This window comes from Pholcus phalangioides, unplaced genomic scaffold, assembly GCF_987345545.1.
Source record: "Pholcus phalangioides strain wild (caught in Gottingen) unplaced genomic scaffold, Ppha-v1.0 ptg000009l_1, whole genome shotgun sequence".
NCBI lineage: Eukaryota > Metazoa > Arthropoda > Arachnida > Araneae > Pholcidae > Pholcus > Pholcus phalangioides.
The window spans coordinates 49,456,483-49,471,000 of record NW_028301602.1 but is presented as its reverse complement, the minus strand read 5'-3'; the positions used below and the strand labels follow the sequence as shown (position 1 = coordinate 49,471,000).

At 37.9% G+C, this 14,518-nt stretch overlaps 2 protein-coding genes across 4 annotated transcripts in view; one reads left to right on the top strand and one right to left on the bottom strand.

Moving 5' to 3' along the window:
* The window catches only part of Acat1 (Acetyl-CoA acetyltransferase 1), a 175,609-nt gene extending 164,928 nt beyond the window's left edge, over window positions 1-10,681 (bottom strand). Inside the window, exons 1-2 of one of the 2 annotated variants that reach the window (XM_089236469.1) lie at window positions 10,543-10,681; window positions 8,805-8,922 (exon numbers count right to left, since the gene is read on the bottom strand). In XM_089236469.1, coding sequence (XP_089092595.1) covers window positions 8,805-8,922; window positions 10,543-10,554 — 130 coding nt within the window. In that variant the 5' untranslated portion in view covers window positions 10,555-10,681. The remainder of the gene's footprint in view (window positions 1-8,804; window positions 8,923-10,542) is intronic. The other variant, XM_089236470.1, reaches the window with a different exon arrangement.
* A 78-nt stretch (window positions 10,682-10,759) lies between these two features.
* The window catches only part of Ube3a (ubiquitin protein ligase E3A), a 234,022-nt gene continuing 230,263 nt past the window's right edge, over window positions 10,760-14,518 (top strand). Inside the window, exon 1 of one of the 2 annotated variants that reach the window (XM_089236467.1) lies at window positions 10,760-10,961. In XM_089236467.1, the coding sequence (XP_089092593.1) occupies window positions 10,912-10,961 (50 nt within the window). In that variant the 5' untranslated portion in view covers window positions 10,760-10,911. The remainder of the gene's footprint in view (window positions 10,962-14,518) is intronic. The other variant, XM_089236468.1, reaches the window with a different exon arrangement.

Sequence of the window (14,518 nt, the reverse complement as noted above, 5' to 3'; positions counted from 1 at the left end):
CGCAGCTGCCCCTTTTAACATTTGATAACACATAACTAATTTAGCTGCCGTATCTGTGCCAAGATGATTTCTAAGATGTGAAAGAATATTTTCAAATTTTGTTAATTGATGCATAACTTGGGGGACACGAAAATAGAAAACAATGTGTTAAAGACAGTCTTTTGTAAGCCTTCTTCCAGTGTTTTTCTTATTGCTATACCCCATGTGATAGAATTGTAAATATAGCTTGAATTTATTCAGTGAAATATTAGCTTCTAGCCTCATAAGAGCAACAATTTAAATTTAACAAAAATTTTGGGTCTTGAAGTCTTTTATCATCCTGTAGGTGTAATCAGTGTTTGTGAAATTGTGTTCCGTTAACAGGGTTGGCAAGGTTTTGGACAGTACGGTAAAAACCACTGTAAATACCGTTGTTTTTACCGTACTGTCCAAAATTGTCTAAAACCTCCTATTTATAACTATAAGCGAAAAATTTTACAATTTGATGAAGTAACTTCTATCATCAAATAATAAACTTTATACTATATAAATTATATTATTAATTACATTAAATATAATAAAATTTTGTGATTCAAAACAGTATATGTGTAGAGGGTTACATACATATACACTGATAACAGGTTATCAAGCTATAGATTGTACTTGAAAGCTGAACTGCTTGAGGTTAAATATTAGATTTATTGAAACATGGAAGATATATATATATACAAGAACAGCTTAAAAATGTTGCATGATAATTAGAAAAATGCAAGAGAATAAATACAGAATAAAATTAAATTTATGTAATAATTGAACACTAATAATCAAGCTCAGCTGCACCTCTTAACATTCGATAACACATAACTAATTTAGCTGCCCTGTCTGTGCCAAGACGATTTCTAAGTTTATTGTGTATCAGTCCAAAATTTTTGAAAATATTCTTTCAATTGATGCAGAACTTGCGGGACATGAAAGTAAAAAACAATTTGTTGAAGACAGTCTTTTGAAAAGCCTTCTTATTCCAGTGTTTTTCTGACCGCTGTCCACTATGTGATAGGATTGATACTTCTCCCAGGTGGCGTGAAGTAGGTTGGAGGAAACGGTGCGGCTTCAGCTTCGTATGCAATCAACAGGGAAATGCTGTCAGGATACTTCTTTATTAGCCATAAACGAGCTGCTTCTTTTTGAGTGTTAGGCAGACCTTCTCCTTTGTATTTTGGATTCAGCAAGTAAGCAAGGAAATTAAAAGGTTGCAGTGCTTGATTCATTCGTTTTGCTATTTCGTTGATTCGAGGCTGTAAGCATTCTTCTTTTAACAACATGAGCCATGTATGGCAGGCTTCATAAATAGTTGAACTGTCCCTTCGTAAACGGTCTAATGAATCAGCAACTGGCTTAAGCTGGTGGAAAGTATCCTTTGTCTGTTTACATAAATTATAATCATTTATGAGAGCAGCTATATCTGCATCAATTTTCTCTTCGTGTTCTTCGAGAATTTTTTGATATGCTGTTCAGTTACGCAAAAAACTCTCAACACAAGTCATCTGGCTTTTCCATCTAGTATCTCTTGGCAACTGAGGTTTCAGTGAGTTCAAAATTTCTCCGAGCAATGTACTTGGCACATGGTGATTTCGAAAAAACTTCTGAACTCTAACAATGTTCTTTAATATTGAAACTGGTATAATATTTTGCCCCAATAAGTTCAAGTAATGTGCATTGCAACCATATAACAACAAGCTGTTATCCTTAGACAGGAGTTCCTTTGCTTTCTCCATGACTCTGGCATTGTCGGTGACTACTGCCTTTACATCACAATTATATTCTATCTTTGCTTTTTCAATAGATGATTGCAAGATATCTTTGTGATAATGTGTATTTTTAGTCTGAGTTCCTGCTTCAACTGAATCCAGAAAATAAGCTTTTCCCTCACTCTGAATACAAGTTGCTATTACTGAGTCATTGTGAATATTACTTGTTGTGTCTTCCCATCACTTGCAAAAAAATTATTTTCGTCTTTGTGGCAACACCACAAAAATGTCAATGTCAAGGCCGTCTGGCCAGAGAGCTTTTGTTGTTTATATTTACCGGTCGCATCTTTGTACATGTCCCTGCTCTCGTCCGAATCTCGTATTATTTTACCTTCGTTTATATTTGTAAATAAATAATTGTTTTATTGTTTAATCTACTGCTTCGAATAATATAGTTATGTCTCAAAGCCAGCTCACATAGCTACATATTTCTGACCCTTGTTTTTCCGAACCCGCCCGATATGGCAACCGATTCTACTGAATGGATCCACCACGCAAGGCCTGCAAACAGACAGCGTGGCAATCAAGCCACCACCCTTCTGGTGTGAGACGCCAGCATTGTGATTCGTGCACTTGGAAGCTCAGTTCAAAACGGCAAGAGTGACCAGTGAAGAAACTAAGTACAACATCGTGGTCCGCGCCATGGACCAACGACTATTCAACGTGGTCAGTGACATCGTCATGTCTCCGCCTAATGATTATCCATATGCTGCGCTGAAAGAGGCTCTCACATCAAGAATGTCCAAATCAAAAAGCACCCAAATCAAAAAATTACTCTCCGGTTTAGATTTGGGCGATCGTCGACCATCACAGCTGCTTAGGGAGATGAGAAACCTCGCGGCAAACAAGGTAAGCGACAACATTCTTAATCTCTTTCATCTCAGATCGCAAAATTAACTAATGAGGTGCAAGAACTAAAACGAGCTAAAAGTCGACAACGCTCGACCAGTCGATCGCGATTTCAACGGAGCAGTAGCAGAGATGTGACCCATTGCGGAAAGAACATTTGCTGGTACCATAGGCGCTACGGAGATGATGCCCGGAGATGTACAAAGCCCTGTGCATATATCAGCTCATCTAATCAGGGAAACGATGCAGGGCATCACTGATGACGACGTGTGATGCCAGCCAAGTCTCCAGTCGTCTTTTTCTATTTGATTGCTCTCGTAATAGACATTTCTTGGTCGACACAGGAGCGGACGTTTCCGTGATACCGGTAAATGCAAATCGGCGACCCTTTCCAGACAAAACTTTTTCCTTGTATGCTGCAAACTCTACCAAAGTTCTCACTTTCGACACCGAACGTCTATACCTCGATCTTGGTTTAAGACGAAGATTTCTCTGGACTTTCATCGTGGCAGACGTGTAAAAGCCAATACTCTGCGCGGACTTCCTCAAGGAATTCGGCTTACTCATAGACATCAAACGCTAACGCCTCGTCGATCCTGTCACTTCACTTAGCTCATCAGGCAGAGTCGTCGCTGGTCCTTCTTGTGCATTGACGACTGTTTCTCATGACATCAGGGACGACCGCATCAGAATTCTACTGGCTGAATTTTCCTGTTTAACTCATGAATCACCCGTTCTGAGAACTGTACCTCATCATGTCGAGCATCACATTGTTACAAAAGGCCCACCCGTTGTTGCCAAAACACGTCGCTTGGCTCCAGACAAGTTGCAAATTGCCAAAAAGGAATTCGACTATATGCTGCAACAAGGCATATGCAGACCCTCCCAGAGCTCATGAGCCAGTCCTTTACACCTGGTGCCAAAGAAGACTGGTGGTTGGAGACCATGTGGTGATTACAGAGGTCTCAACGCCATCACTCAACCAGATCGATACCCGATTCCAAATCTGCAAGACTTTTCATCAAACTTGCACGGTTGCACAATCTTCTCCACTATCGACTTGGTTCGTGCATATCCTCACATACCAGTTGCACCAGAGGACATTGAAAAAACTGCCATGACAACACCATTCTGCTTATTCGAATTCACCAGAATGACATTCGGCCTACGAAATGCGGCCCAGACCTTCCAACATTTTCTCCATTGTGTGCTCAGAGGCTTAAACTTCTGTTTCGTATACATTGATGACCTCTTGATTGCTTCAAAAAATGTAGACGAGCATCACATCCATTTACGACAAGTTTTCGAGAGACTCAAAGATGCTGGTCTTGTAATCAATTTCGAAAAATGCTCGTTCGCTCAACCTGAAATCACCTATCTTGGTCATCACATCACTGCTGAAGGTATCCGTCCAACATCCGAACGAATCAATGTCATCCAAGACTACAAGAGAACAGAGACTGTAAAAGATCTACGAAAATATCTCGGAATAATAAATTTTTACCGGCGATTTATTCCTAGTGCTGCGAAAACTCAAGCTATTCTTAACGACTACCTCAAGGGCAGCAAGAAAAACGACAAATCTCCAATCGAGTGGTCTGGAGAAGCTATTGCAGCATTTGAGTCAACCAAGCAACAGCTCATTGATGTCACCATTCTCGCTCATCCGTCTCCTGATGCGGAACTTGCTGTAATGGTTGATGCATCCGATATGGCTGTTGGAGGAGTTGTTCAACAAAAAGTCAAGAATGATTGGCCACCGCTAAGCTTCTTCTCTCAACGACTGACTCCAACTCAGACTCGTTACAGCACGTACGACCAAGAACTTCTCGCTGCGTATTCAACAATAAAGCATTTCCGTTACTTCCTTGAAGGCAGGAAATTCACACTTTACACTGATCATCGTCCTCTCATTTTCGCTACTCAGCAAAAAGCAGAAAAGGCTTCTCCTCGTCAAATACGCCATCTGGATTTCATATTTCAGTTCACAACAGACATACAACATATCTCGGGTAAAGACAATGTGGTAGCTGATACCTTGTCCAGACTCGACGAAATTCATATGCCTCAAACTGTGGACTACACTGAAATGGCTAAAGCACAGGAACATGACGATGAACTGATCAAGATACTTTCTTCAAACACAAGTCTCAAACTTCAAAAATTTCCAGTTTTTGGTTCCAACTTACAAATCTACTGTGATGTTTCCACTGGACAAAGCAGACCGTATGTTCCAGAGTCCTTCCGAAAAACTGTTTTCAACTCTGTTCATGGACTTTCGCATCCTGGCATCCAAGCTACTGCCACAACTATTGCCAAAAAATTTGTTTGGCCATCAATCAAAAAAGATTGCAAAACATGGGCAAAATCCTGTCTGACATGTCAGAAGTCCAAGATACACAAGCATACCAGAGCACCTGTGGGACATTATCTACCAGTTTCCAAGCGCTTCGACAAAATACATTTGGATATCATCGGTCCCTTACCCTCTTCAGAAGGACATCAGTATTGCGTAACCTTGATTGACAGATTCACGAGATGGCCTGAAGCCATACCAGTTCCAGATATTCGAGCCGACACAGTGGCAGCTGCGATATACTACGGATGGATCACTCGTTTTGGTGTTCCTAGTGTCATTATTACCGACCAAGGTTCCCAATTTGAGTCCCACCTCTTTACAGAACTGTCACACATAATCGGATTCCAAAGACGGCGCACCACCGCTTGCAATCCAAAATGCAAGGGCTTCATCGAAAGATGGCATCGAACTCTGAAAGCTGCAATCAGATGTCACAGCAACAAGCAGTGGACTCGAGTGTTGCCTACAGTCCTCCTGGGATTAAGGTCCACATTCCGGGAAGAGTTCAACTCAACCCCAGCTGAAATGGTTTACGGCACGAACATCCGACTGCCAGGGGATTTTCTCGATACATCTACCTCATCTCCATCTTCTTCCGATTTCATTCAACATCTTCGTGACCATTTCAACGACCTTAGACCAGCTCCGCCGTCAAGGCATTCAACACCGCATGTTTTTGTCTCTTTAGCGTTAAACACCTGTCCTAGTGTATTCATTCGTACGGACGCTGTGAGAAAACCCTTTCAAACTCCGTACGAAGGTCCATAGAAAGTCATCACAAGGACTGAGCAATATTACACTCTCTCAGTAAACGACAAAGAAAAAAACATTTCCACAAACCGGTTGAAACCCTGCTTCACAGAGAACTTCGACTCATCTCAAGTCAATGGAAAACCTAACGAAAATCAAGCACCTCATCCGAAGACTTCACAACCTCTTCATACGAAGAAAAAGGTTCATTTTAACACAACAGTAGACTTCGGGAGAGACTGATGAATCAGAACCGCAACGACAGACTCGTTCTGGAAGACTCATCAAACCACCTTCTCGTTACGAATCGTTCTCTTCTGTTCACTAGAGGGGGAGTGATGTAGTGTCTTCCCATCACTTGCAAAAAAATTATTTTCGTCTTTGTGGCAACACCACAAAAATGTCAATGGCAAGGCCGTCTGGCCAGAGAGCTTTTGTTGTTTATATTCACCAGTCGCATCTTTGTACATGTCCCTGCTCTCGTCCGAATCGCGTATTATTTTACCTTCATTTATATTTGTAAATAAATAATTGTTTTATTGTTTAATCTACTGCTTCGAATAATATAGTTATGTCTCAAAGCCAGCTCACATAGCTATATACTCCACCCATCTTCAATTAGAGTAACTTGTTTGCCATCCACAATTCTTTTGGCTGTATTTTTGACCTACGTTGTAATGGTGTCTAAAAGTTGTCCTGCTAATGCCTTACGACTTGGGGGTTATATCCAGGACGCAAAGATGTAATTAACTCCCTAAAAGTTGGGTGCTCAGCTATGGAGAATGCAAGGTTATTAGCATAAAAAAATTTTGCTACCAGCAAATCCAAATTTTCTGCAGTTCTGTGATTTGTTTTTAAAACATGCGAGTCTAAAGATTGCTGAATTTTCATCTTTTTTGGTGGTGAAACAACTATTTTCACTCCCTTCTTTTTGTACTTCAAGGTCAGCTAATCCATCACAATCCATAGTTTCCATGTTGCTTGAATTTCTATTCTCACATACCTTTTCAGCTTTGCAGTTAGAAATGTGTTTCCTCAATCTGTCCGCTTTTCCAAGTTCCGCATTTACACAGTTCTTGTATTTGGCATATTTTCCATTACTTCCTGATTTCCCATCATTGATACTTTCAAAAAATGTTGCCACACACTGTCTGATGGTCTGCCACCTTTGTTCATTTTTTATTTCAAATTTGAGGTGGATTTTTATCACAGCAACTCTACTTCACACCTCAGATTTTAAGCTAACAAATTGACAAAATGGCTGAACATAAAAAACAAATGGTTGTGCCAGATAGTAGAGCAATGCATAGTTTCAGTGTTTAAGAGGGAAAAAAATGAATAAAGGGACAAGATAAAAAATGACTAATCATCTGTCCCTTCTCAAAGCCATACCCACAGCATTGCCTTGATTGATGAAATCTGTATGCTATGCTATCTTTAATATCATTGGTCAAGTTTAAAATAAATAAAGAATACCAGGTACTTTATTTTTCTATAACAAGTTTCTCCAGACGAATAAAAAAATAGTGCTTTTTGAAACCTTTCTCCTGATCATTATTTATTTTCTTTTTTAAATTAAGAAATGTCTTAGTAGTAAATATGCTTTTCTAGTTTGATTGAGATTTTACAGTTTGGTATTTATTCAATGAAGCTTCTAGAGAGAGAGCTACATAAGTGTAATAATTGAAATTTTAAAATTTTTTGGTTGTTAGTCTTTTATCATCCTATAGGTGTAATCAGTGTTTGTGAAATTATGTTCTGTTAGTCAACGTGTAGGTGCTACATAGTGGTCTCATTTTGCTTATATTTTCCATCATTTAAAATTAGTTTTTTTAATTCAAAATAGGAAGTTCACTTAAGAAGGAAAAAACACATTTTCTAAAGAAATGTGTTCTGGCCAATTCAGCTGGGTTTTGGACAAGCACTGTTTTAAATACAGTACTCGTTTTATAACCATACATGACAAATAACATTTTTAGCAAAATAAAGTATTGAAAACATTGTTTTTTCCAGACACCTTTAGAAAGATTTTTGGTTTTAGTTGGACAGTTTTTGTTCTGCTAGCACTTTTTTTAATATGTTAGTATTATGAAAGAAAAATCTATTGTTTTCCATGTAATATTTTGAAACTTAGAGGTTTTGGACAATTTCGGGCAGTTTTAGACAGTTTATCCCACATGTCCTGTCCAAAACCAGTTGTGGACGTCCAAAACCCCAACCCTGAATTTGAGTGACAACTCAGCTGTCAAGGTACCTTATAACTAGAGGTGGGAGGATTGTTCCCCCCCAATAGGCTCAACCTATGGAAAAAAACAGGGGGGGGGATGTGTAATAATCATCATCACCAGCCAAAGAATTGGGCAGTCAAAGCTGTCTTAATAGCAGGGGGAACTGACAAGCAATGTATATGCTCTGCCATGGGTTCGAATACGGGCATAGAACGCCAGAAGCAAGCTCTTTACCTACCGAGCCTGGGGTGACCAGGGATGGATGGAGCCTTCATTTCCCACCCAACTCCACTGGTTGGAAATTGCAGTATGGCGATATATGATCGGAGTTGGTGTGCGGTAAAGTAGTAATCAGACATAGATTTTATAAAATTCACTCTTACCCGATTCGTTCTCCCCAGGGACACTTTGCCTACTGAAAATGTTTCAAGCATCACTTATCCCCCCAGAAGACTGCAACGCTCGAAACTTTTGAAGTTTCTATACACCCTGTTCCCCAGTTCTCTAACCGTAGAATCCCAGATAATTACTCTATACTTAATCTACAACCACCCATTCCCCCTCCAAATTATTATTGCTCATACAGATTACTTTATCCACAGGTGACTCGTTATCTATGGGACATCACTTTAACTTCCAACTTAACTCTCCAAAAAATCCTCACACTTAAAACTATCAGCTATTATCCCACTATAAAAGGGAAAGTTACCCTGGTAAAATCTACATATGACTAATCGAGGTTGGCTTGAACAATTTAAGGGATAAAATTACATTTCTAAAAACATGTTTGGGAAGTAGAAAAGAACTGCCACACTTCCCAGTTACTCTCACCTGCTGCATCTACAGCTGCTTGTATGGCCATGGAACCTAGTTTCGGAGCTGATATAGAAGCAAGACTACCTCGAAATGATCCAATAGGAGTACGTAATGCAGATGCAATTACAACTTCCTAAAATTAACAACAAACACAAAAATTATAAATAGAATGAAAATTTCTTCTTTTGAAAAATTAATAACATTCTAATAAACTGGTATTACTTTTGTTTGTCAACACTTACAAACTGCAACTGACTGAAAATGTATTATTGGTAGCATCATAAATGACAAATAAAAAGGCAGACTGTGTACTAACATTAGCTACTTATCAGCAAATCATTCGAACGTTACAAGAAAAGCTCTACTGGTAAAATTGTTCTACCAAAACTAAAATTCTTTCTATCAGAGTTGTATAAGAATTCCTAAGAAAATATCAAGAGGATAGGTATTATTAGTAGTTATAGGTAGAGATTTTTTTCCAGTAGAACTGCGTGAGGGAGAATGGACAACTCTCGACTGGTCCGAGTCAACTCGGGTCTCACATTCAGGCACTACTCAAAATCAATTCGAGTATCTGTGTGTGAAGAGGGCGTAAGGAGTCATTCAAGTATTATGTCAGCATCAATGGGGGGGAGTTCCGATTTCCTGACTTTTGATGACAGGAGGGGGGGGGGAAGAGGTGGGATGATGCTTACGTCATCAACAACCTTTTATAAAAATATGAAATATTCTTAATGGAGCCTTACTTGACGCACCAAAAACAAGTACAATCTTTCGCTAGCTTGTGGGCACGTGAACTAACATTCTCCCTATTGATAAAGCCCCTAAAGAGTCCCTTTAGTGATCTATAAACATATTAAGGATCCAAGTGATCTGGAAATGTGTCGAAGGCTGCTGAAGTGCACTGGACCTGTGCCATGCATCATACAAGTAAATAATTAGGTCGCAGATCATCTAAGTGATCTGGAAATGTGCCACGGGTAATTCGATTGATGTAGAACTTCACTGGGGGCCGCACTAGTGCTTTAAAACTGTGCCACATGTCACTCAAAGGATATTAAATGTGCCATGGATCACTTAAGTGGTCTGTGACTGTGCCACGGGCTGCTTAAATGCTCTGGAATTGTGCCACAGGTCACTTAAACTATCTGTAAATGTACCACTTGGTTTATAGTAACAAAATTAGGTTTGGGGGGGGGGCAGACCACATGAGATAACTGCAAGGGCCACATTTGGTTTGCGGGTCAAGGGTTTACCATGGATGGCTTAAAGGGTGGGTCGCAACGAATTTCTTCTTAAAAAGAAATTTTTAGTTCTTATCCTTCAAATAGCATTGAAATTAACAGAAATTGATTATAATAACATATAAGGGTTTTTTTATTTATAAATATATTTTTTGTAGCAAAAAGTAAATTTTTGATTGTCTGGGCGGAAAAGGTGTCATCTGATCTCATCAATATGCCTTAGGAGGTGGTGCCAGAGCTGACGAAATTTTGCTGACAAGGGAAGGGGGTGAAAACTGGCAAGCCACCAAGGTAAATTTCGAAAGCTTTAGGAAGTTCATTAAACTGTCATGCCTTTATATGCTTTATATTTGTAGCTAGTTATAATGAGTTTCATATACAGCTCGCGGATCCCGTTTTCAAATATACGTTGTAATTTCCTCGTCTGCGGAAATAAATGTCTCATTTGTAGCTATTATTTCATGAAAGATGGAGAGAAAATGCAACTTGCAGCTGCTTTTGATACATACCAAGAAAGCCATGCCTTTTTTATTTCCAATAACTCCCTTGTGGAAGAAGCTCCGTAAATGAAATAAAAGTAAACAGCTGATCCCAAAGCCTATTAATAATCAGCTCTCAAAAGATAAACATTCAGAACACGAATTCAAGGAACCAATCAGCGATGATACTCGTTTTCTGATCTACGACGGGACTGCTGTATACGGGACGTATGGTTACGGGTCGTTTGACTGAAATTTATGTTTTCGTAATACGGCAACAGTAACGTGAGAATGGCGATAGGAATTTCTAGAAATGCCTCTATAAGTATTTAATTAGTTGTATATTATCTTATGTTGTTTATTTTTTAAACTTTTGTAGAGTGGAAACTTGTAATTTCTATGACTTCTCACGCCATTTCTTATGCTTCTCGAGCTGCAGAGGCAGACAGGTAGTACATGTCCTCCTATTTGATAAAGATATATATATATATTTCTACAAGTAATGTGTGTGCGAAAAAAAATATCCTGTTCAAAATTTGTGCTAAATAATCACTTTGAATAGAATCATTCAAGTCTGTTGCATCGTTTGTAGAGATAGTGATTTTCTTCATTGTTGAATCAATGTTTTAACGAATGTACCCAAATGCTTGGTATTAGGAACGACCTGCAAGTTTCGATCACATCCTTGTCGTAGATCGGTTCAATTCTTGAACAATTATTGTAGATCCAGAATATATAAAAGGTTATTATCACCACACGTTATCGAATTAGTCAGGGTTCCCACAACTTGGGGAATCGGGAATGAAATTTGGTCAGGATCAGACATTGTAAGTCCGGGAAATTTCTAAACATTGAAAAGTTGTTTTAGATATTTGAAAAAAAAAACTAGTTGAAAAGAGAAAAATATGTACAGTAGATGCCGCGTATTAGAATCGCGGATAATGTTATCTTTCTGGTGTTATTACTTCTGCAAAGTGTAGAACCACATCCAGTATCATAACATGAGAGAAAATTCATTTATAGCAATGAATCAAAAAAAAATTTTAGGTGCCTTCCGAATTTCTCTCCAAAATTCTGTAGCCAAGGATCTTAATCTCAAGAAAAACAGTTCGAAACAGCTGCAATATAATCCAGATCCTCTTGGGGCCAAATACATCTGACAACTCGAAAAGTTACCAAGGCCATAACTGATGCTACAGATGCCGAGCTTAAAAAAAATCACCAGCCTAAAAAACAGCAAAAGCGGAAACAAACAATATTATAAAAAATTAGTGTAAGTAAATAGTATGACATGAATGTCGCTCTTCACTTGTTAATACAAGATATACGGAAGACTATGTCTTCCGTATATCTTGTAAGTAAATAGTCTCTACAAAAAATAAAACCTGGATTCTCAAATAATAAACCGATGAGGGCATATGGGTATCCAGACTTTCTTGAATAAACAAGGTTGTATAAATAAATATTCTTAGTATAAAAAAAATAAAACCCAGACTCTTTTTTTTTTTTTAAATAATAAACCGATATGACAACAAATAATGTAATAATCTTATAAATATCATGTCACCACCGCATTTGCAACTTAAGGAAAATTTCAAATCGATGTCGTTAGAAATAACGTCCTGGTATATTTCTTGACCTCACTAAAAACAAGGCATGACAAAAAGGGGCAGAAGTAACGTAAACAAAATTAGAATAAATATATAGGAACAATACAACCCGATGGAAAAATAATCCTAGTGCTGTGTGTTAGACAACGGAATGACGGCTATTTTAAATATCCTGCTATAAAGACGCCGCCAAGTTAGCAATCCAATTGCAAAGAGAATTTGTGCTAATATAGATCTTATAGTCACCATGGTTATCTGGCATCTGAGATGTGTAAAGCCCTGGTTTATAGTTCAAATATTTCCCTTAATTGAGGTTTCTTCTGTGCCATTCTGAACAGGTTTTCATTTTGCCTTTGAGTATTACCCTTTCGTTTACAGCTGAGATTAACGAGGGCAAGGTAGTCAGTATATGTCTCGTTTCAAGTCTTTCATCAGACACAACACTGATATTAGCTAATCTTGACACTTCTTCACCTTCTATGTTCAAGTCAGCCATTCATGAAGTTGATTCTGTATCTTTATTTTACTTGGTCGTGAATAGTGAACATCTACAAAAGGGTGAGGGTTGTTCACATTGAGCAAGAGATTTCAAGCCTTCAATACCACTCTTCTTTGCATGTCAACCATGATTTTCTTCTGTAATCTTTTTTTCTTGACTTGTTAATGATCCATCTTCTTTAAGAGTGATATGGAATCTTCAACTCGTGTTCTTGCAGCTCACATGATACTCTGATGCTCTTTCCAACAGCTAGCAATACTAATGGAAGGATGTCAGAGTACTGTTGTATATTCTTTTCACATATAGGTTCAAACACCTACTTTCCAAGCACACGTTTGCTCTGGAAAAGAAAAAAAAAAGAACTGTAAAAAGTAAATTAAGTAAAAAAAATTTTTAAGAGTTCAATTATATGTTAGGCGAAATAGCTCCTAACAACTAAGTGTTAGTTAAGCCTAATGCTATGACCACTTTACCCCACGTTGTTTTATTTACTATAAAATATGAAATATAATGATTACAACGTACCAATGAATGAAATAATGTTCTTGAGACACTACTGGAGTGCCCTGCAGCCAATCTATAAAAAGTTTGAGAAACTAAAATGGTAGAGAGAAGTTATTCAGGCACTCAAAGAATGGAGCCCGAGCTTGAACAATAAAAAAAACTGTTTATTGCCACTAAAATGTTGCTTGGCATAAAATTTTGAGTGAAAAACTTTTCTGCTGGCAAGTGAAAGTTAAAACAGAAATTTGGTAGCAATATCAATTGAAATTCTGAAGTTATGCCATTTTATGTTCAGTATGACCATTTTACCCCACCTGACCCTAGTTGGGATGTTGCGCATCTTGAAGCGAAGGCTTCAAAATGCACAAGACCCCCCCCCCCCCATAAGCTATCGTTATCAACCTGCGCAACTATTTAAGAAGGGTCAGAAGGTATATCCCATCTCTTGTTAACAAACATTTCCGTACTCAGTTCACAATGTCCTATTTGGGCAGCAGTATGATTATATGTGGTGGTCACATGAAGCTACTGTTTTTGTTTCCAAGACTGGTAATCGTTGCTTTCCATTTTAGGGGAATTTTCGACCAGTGGGTGCACACAAAGGCGTACGTTGGGGGAACCCCCCCCCCCATCTTGAAGAACACCAAAGATTTAAAACGTATTTGTAAAAATAAATATTAAAAAAAACACAAATATATTTTTGTATAAATTCTTTATACCATTGGTTGGCACAAGCCTTGAGGCAAAATTCTCATCATGCGAGATGACATTGGTTACATGTCACTGTGGCGTGTAAACTGCATCAGTAAAGCGATCCCGAAAATTTGCAACTTTGTTCCTAGCTAGATAAAATGCTTAAAAAATTAGTTTTCTCCGAGAGTCATTAATGTACTATAGTTCGAGCGTTTTTACAGACACAAAACATATTCTTTCTTTCTCTGAACTTTTCTACAATTATATTTCTCTTCACTCCTGATTTAATACTTTTCCCTATAGCAGTGGCACAGCCCAAGAGCTATCCCTGTTTATACGCTGTTACAATATATCTCTCATAATCTATTTACTCTTCGGCTCCAGTACGTAATAAATTTATTTTTTATTTCCCGTGATAAGATGCTTTAGTAATAATTTATAATAATTCATTATTGGAATCTTAAACAAGTCATGGTTTTTTCTTTATAATTATTTTTGCTACGAGCCTAATTTATGAAAATATTTTATTACTTAAATCTTTGAATTTATACAAAATGTTTTCAATGGTTACTTGCATGTAATTATGATAGGGTTAGGTAATTAACCAGTCAGGTGACCAATTATTTTCTCCTTTTTCCCCTTTTTAAAAGTTTGAAGCTAATAAAATGAATTTCTATGATTAAAATATTTTATGAATACA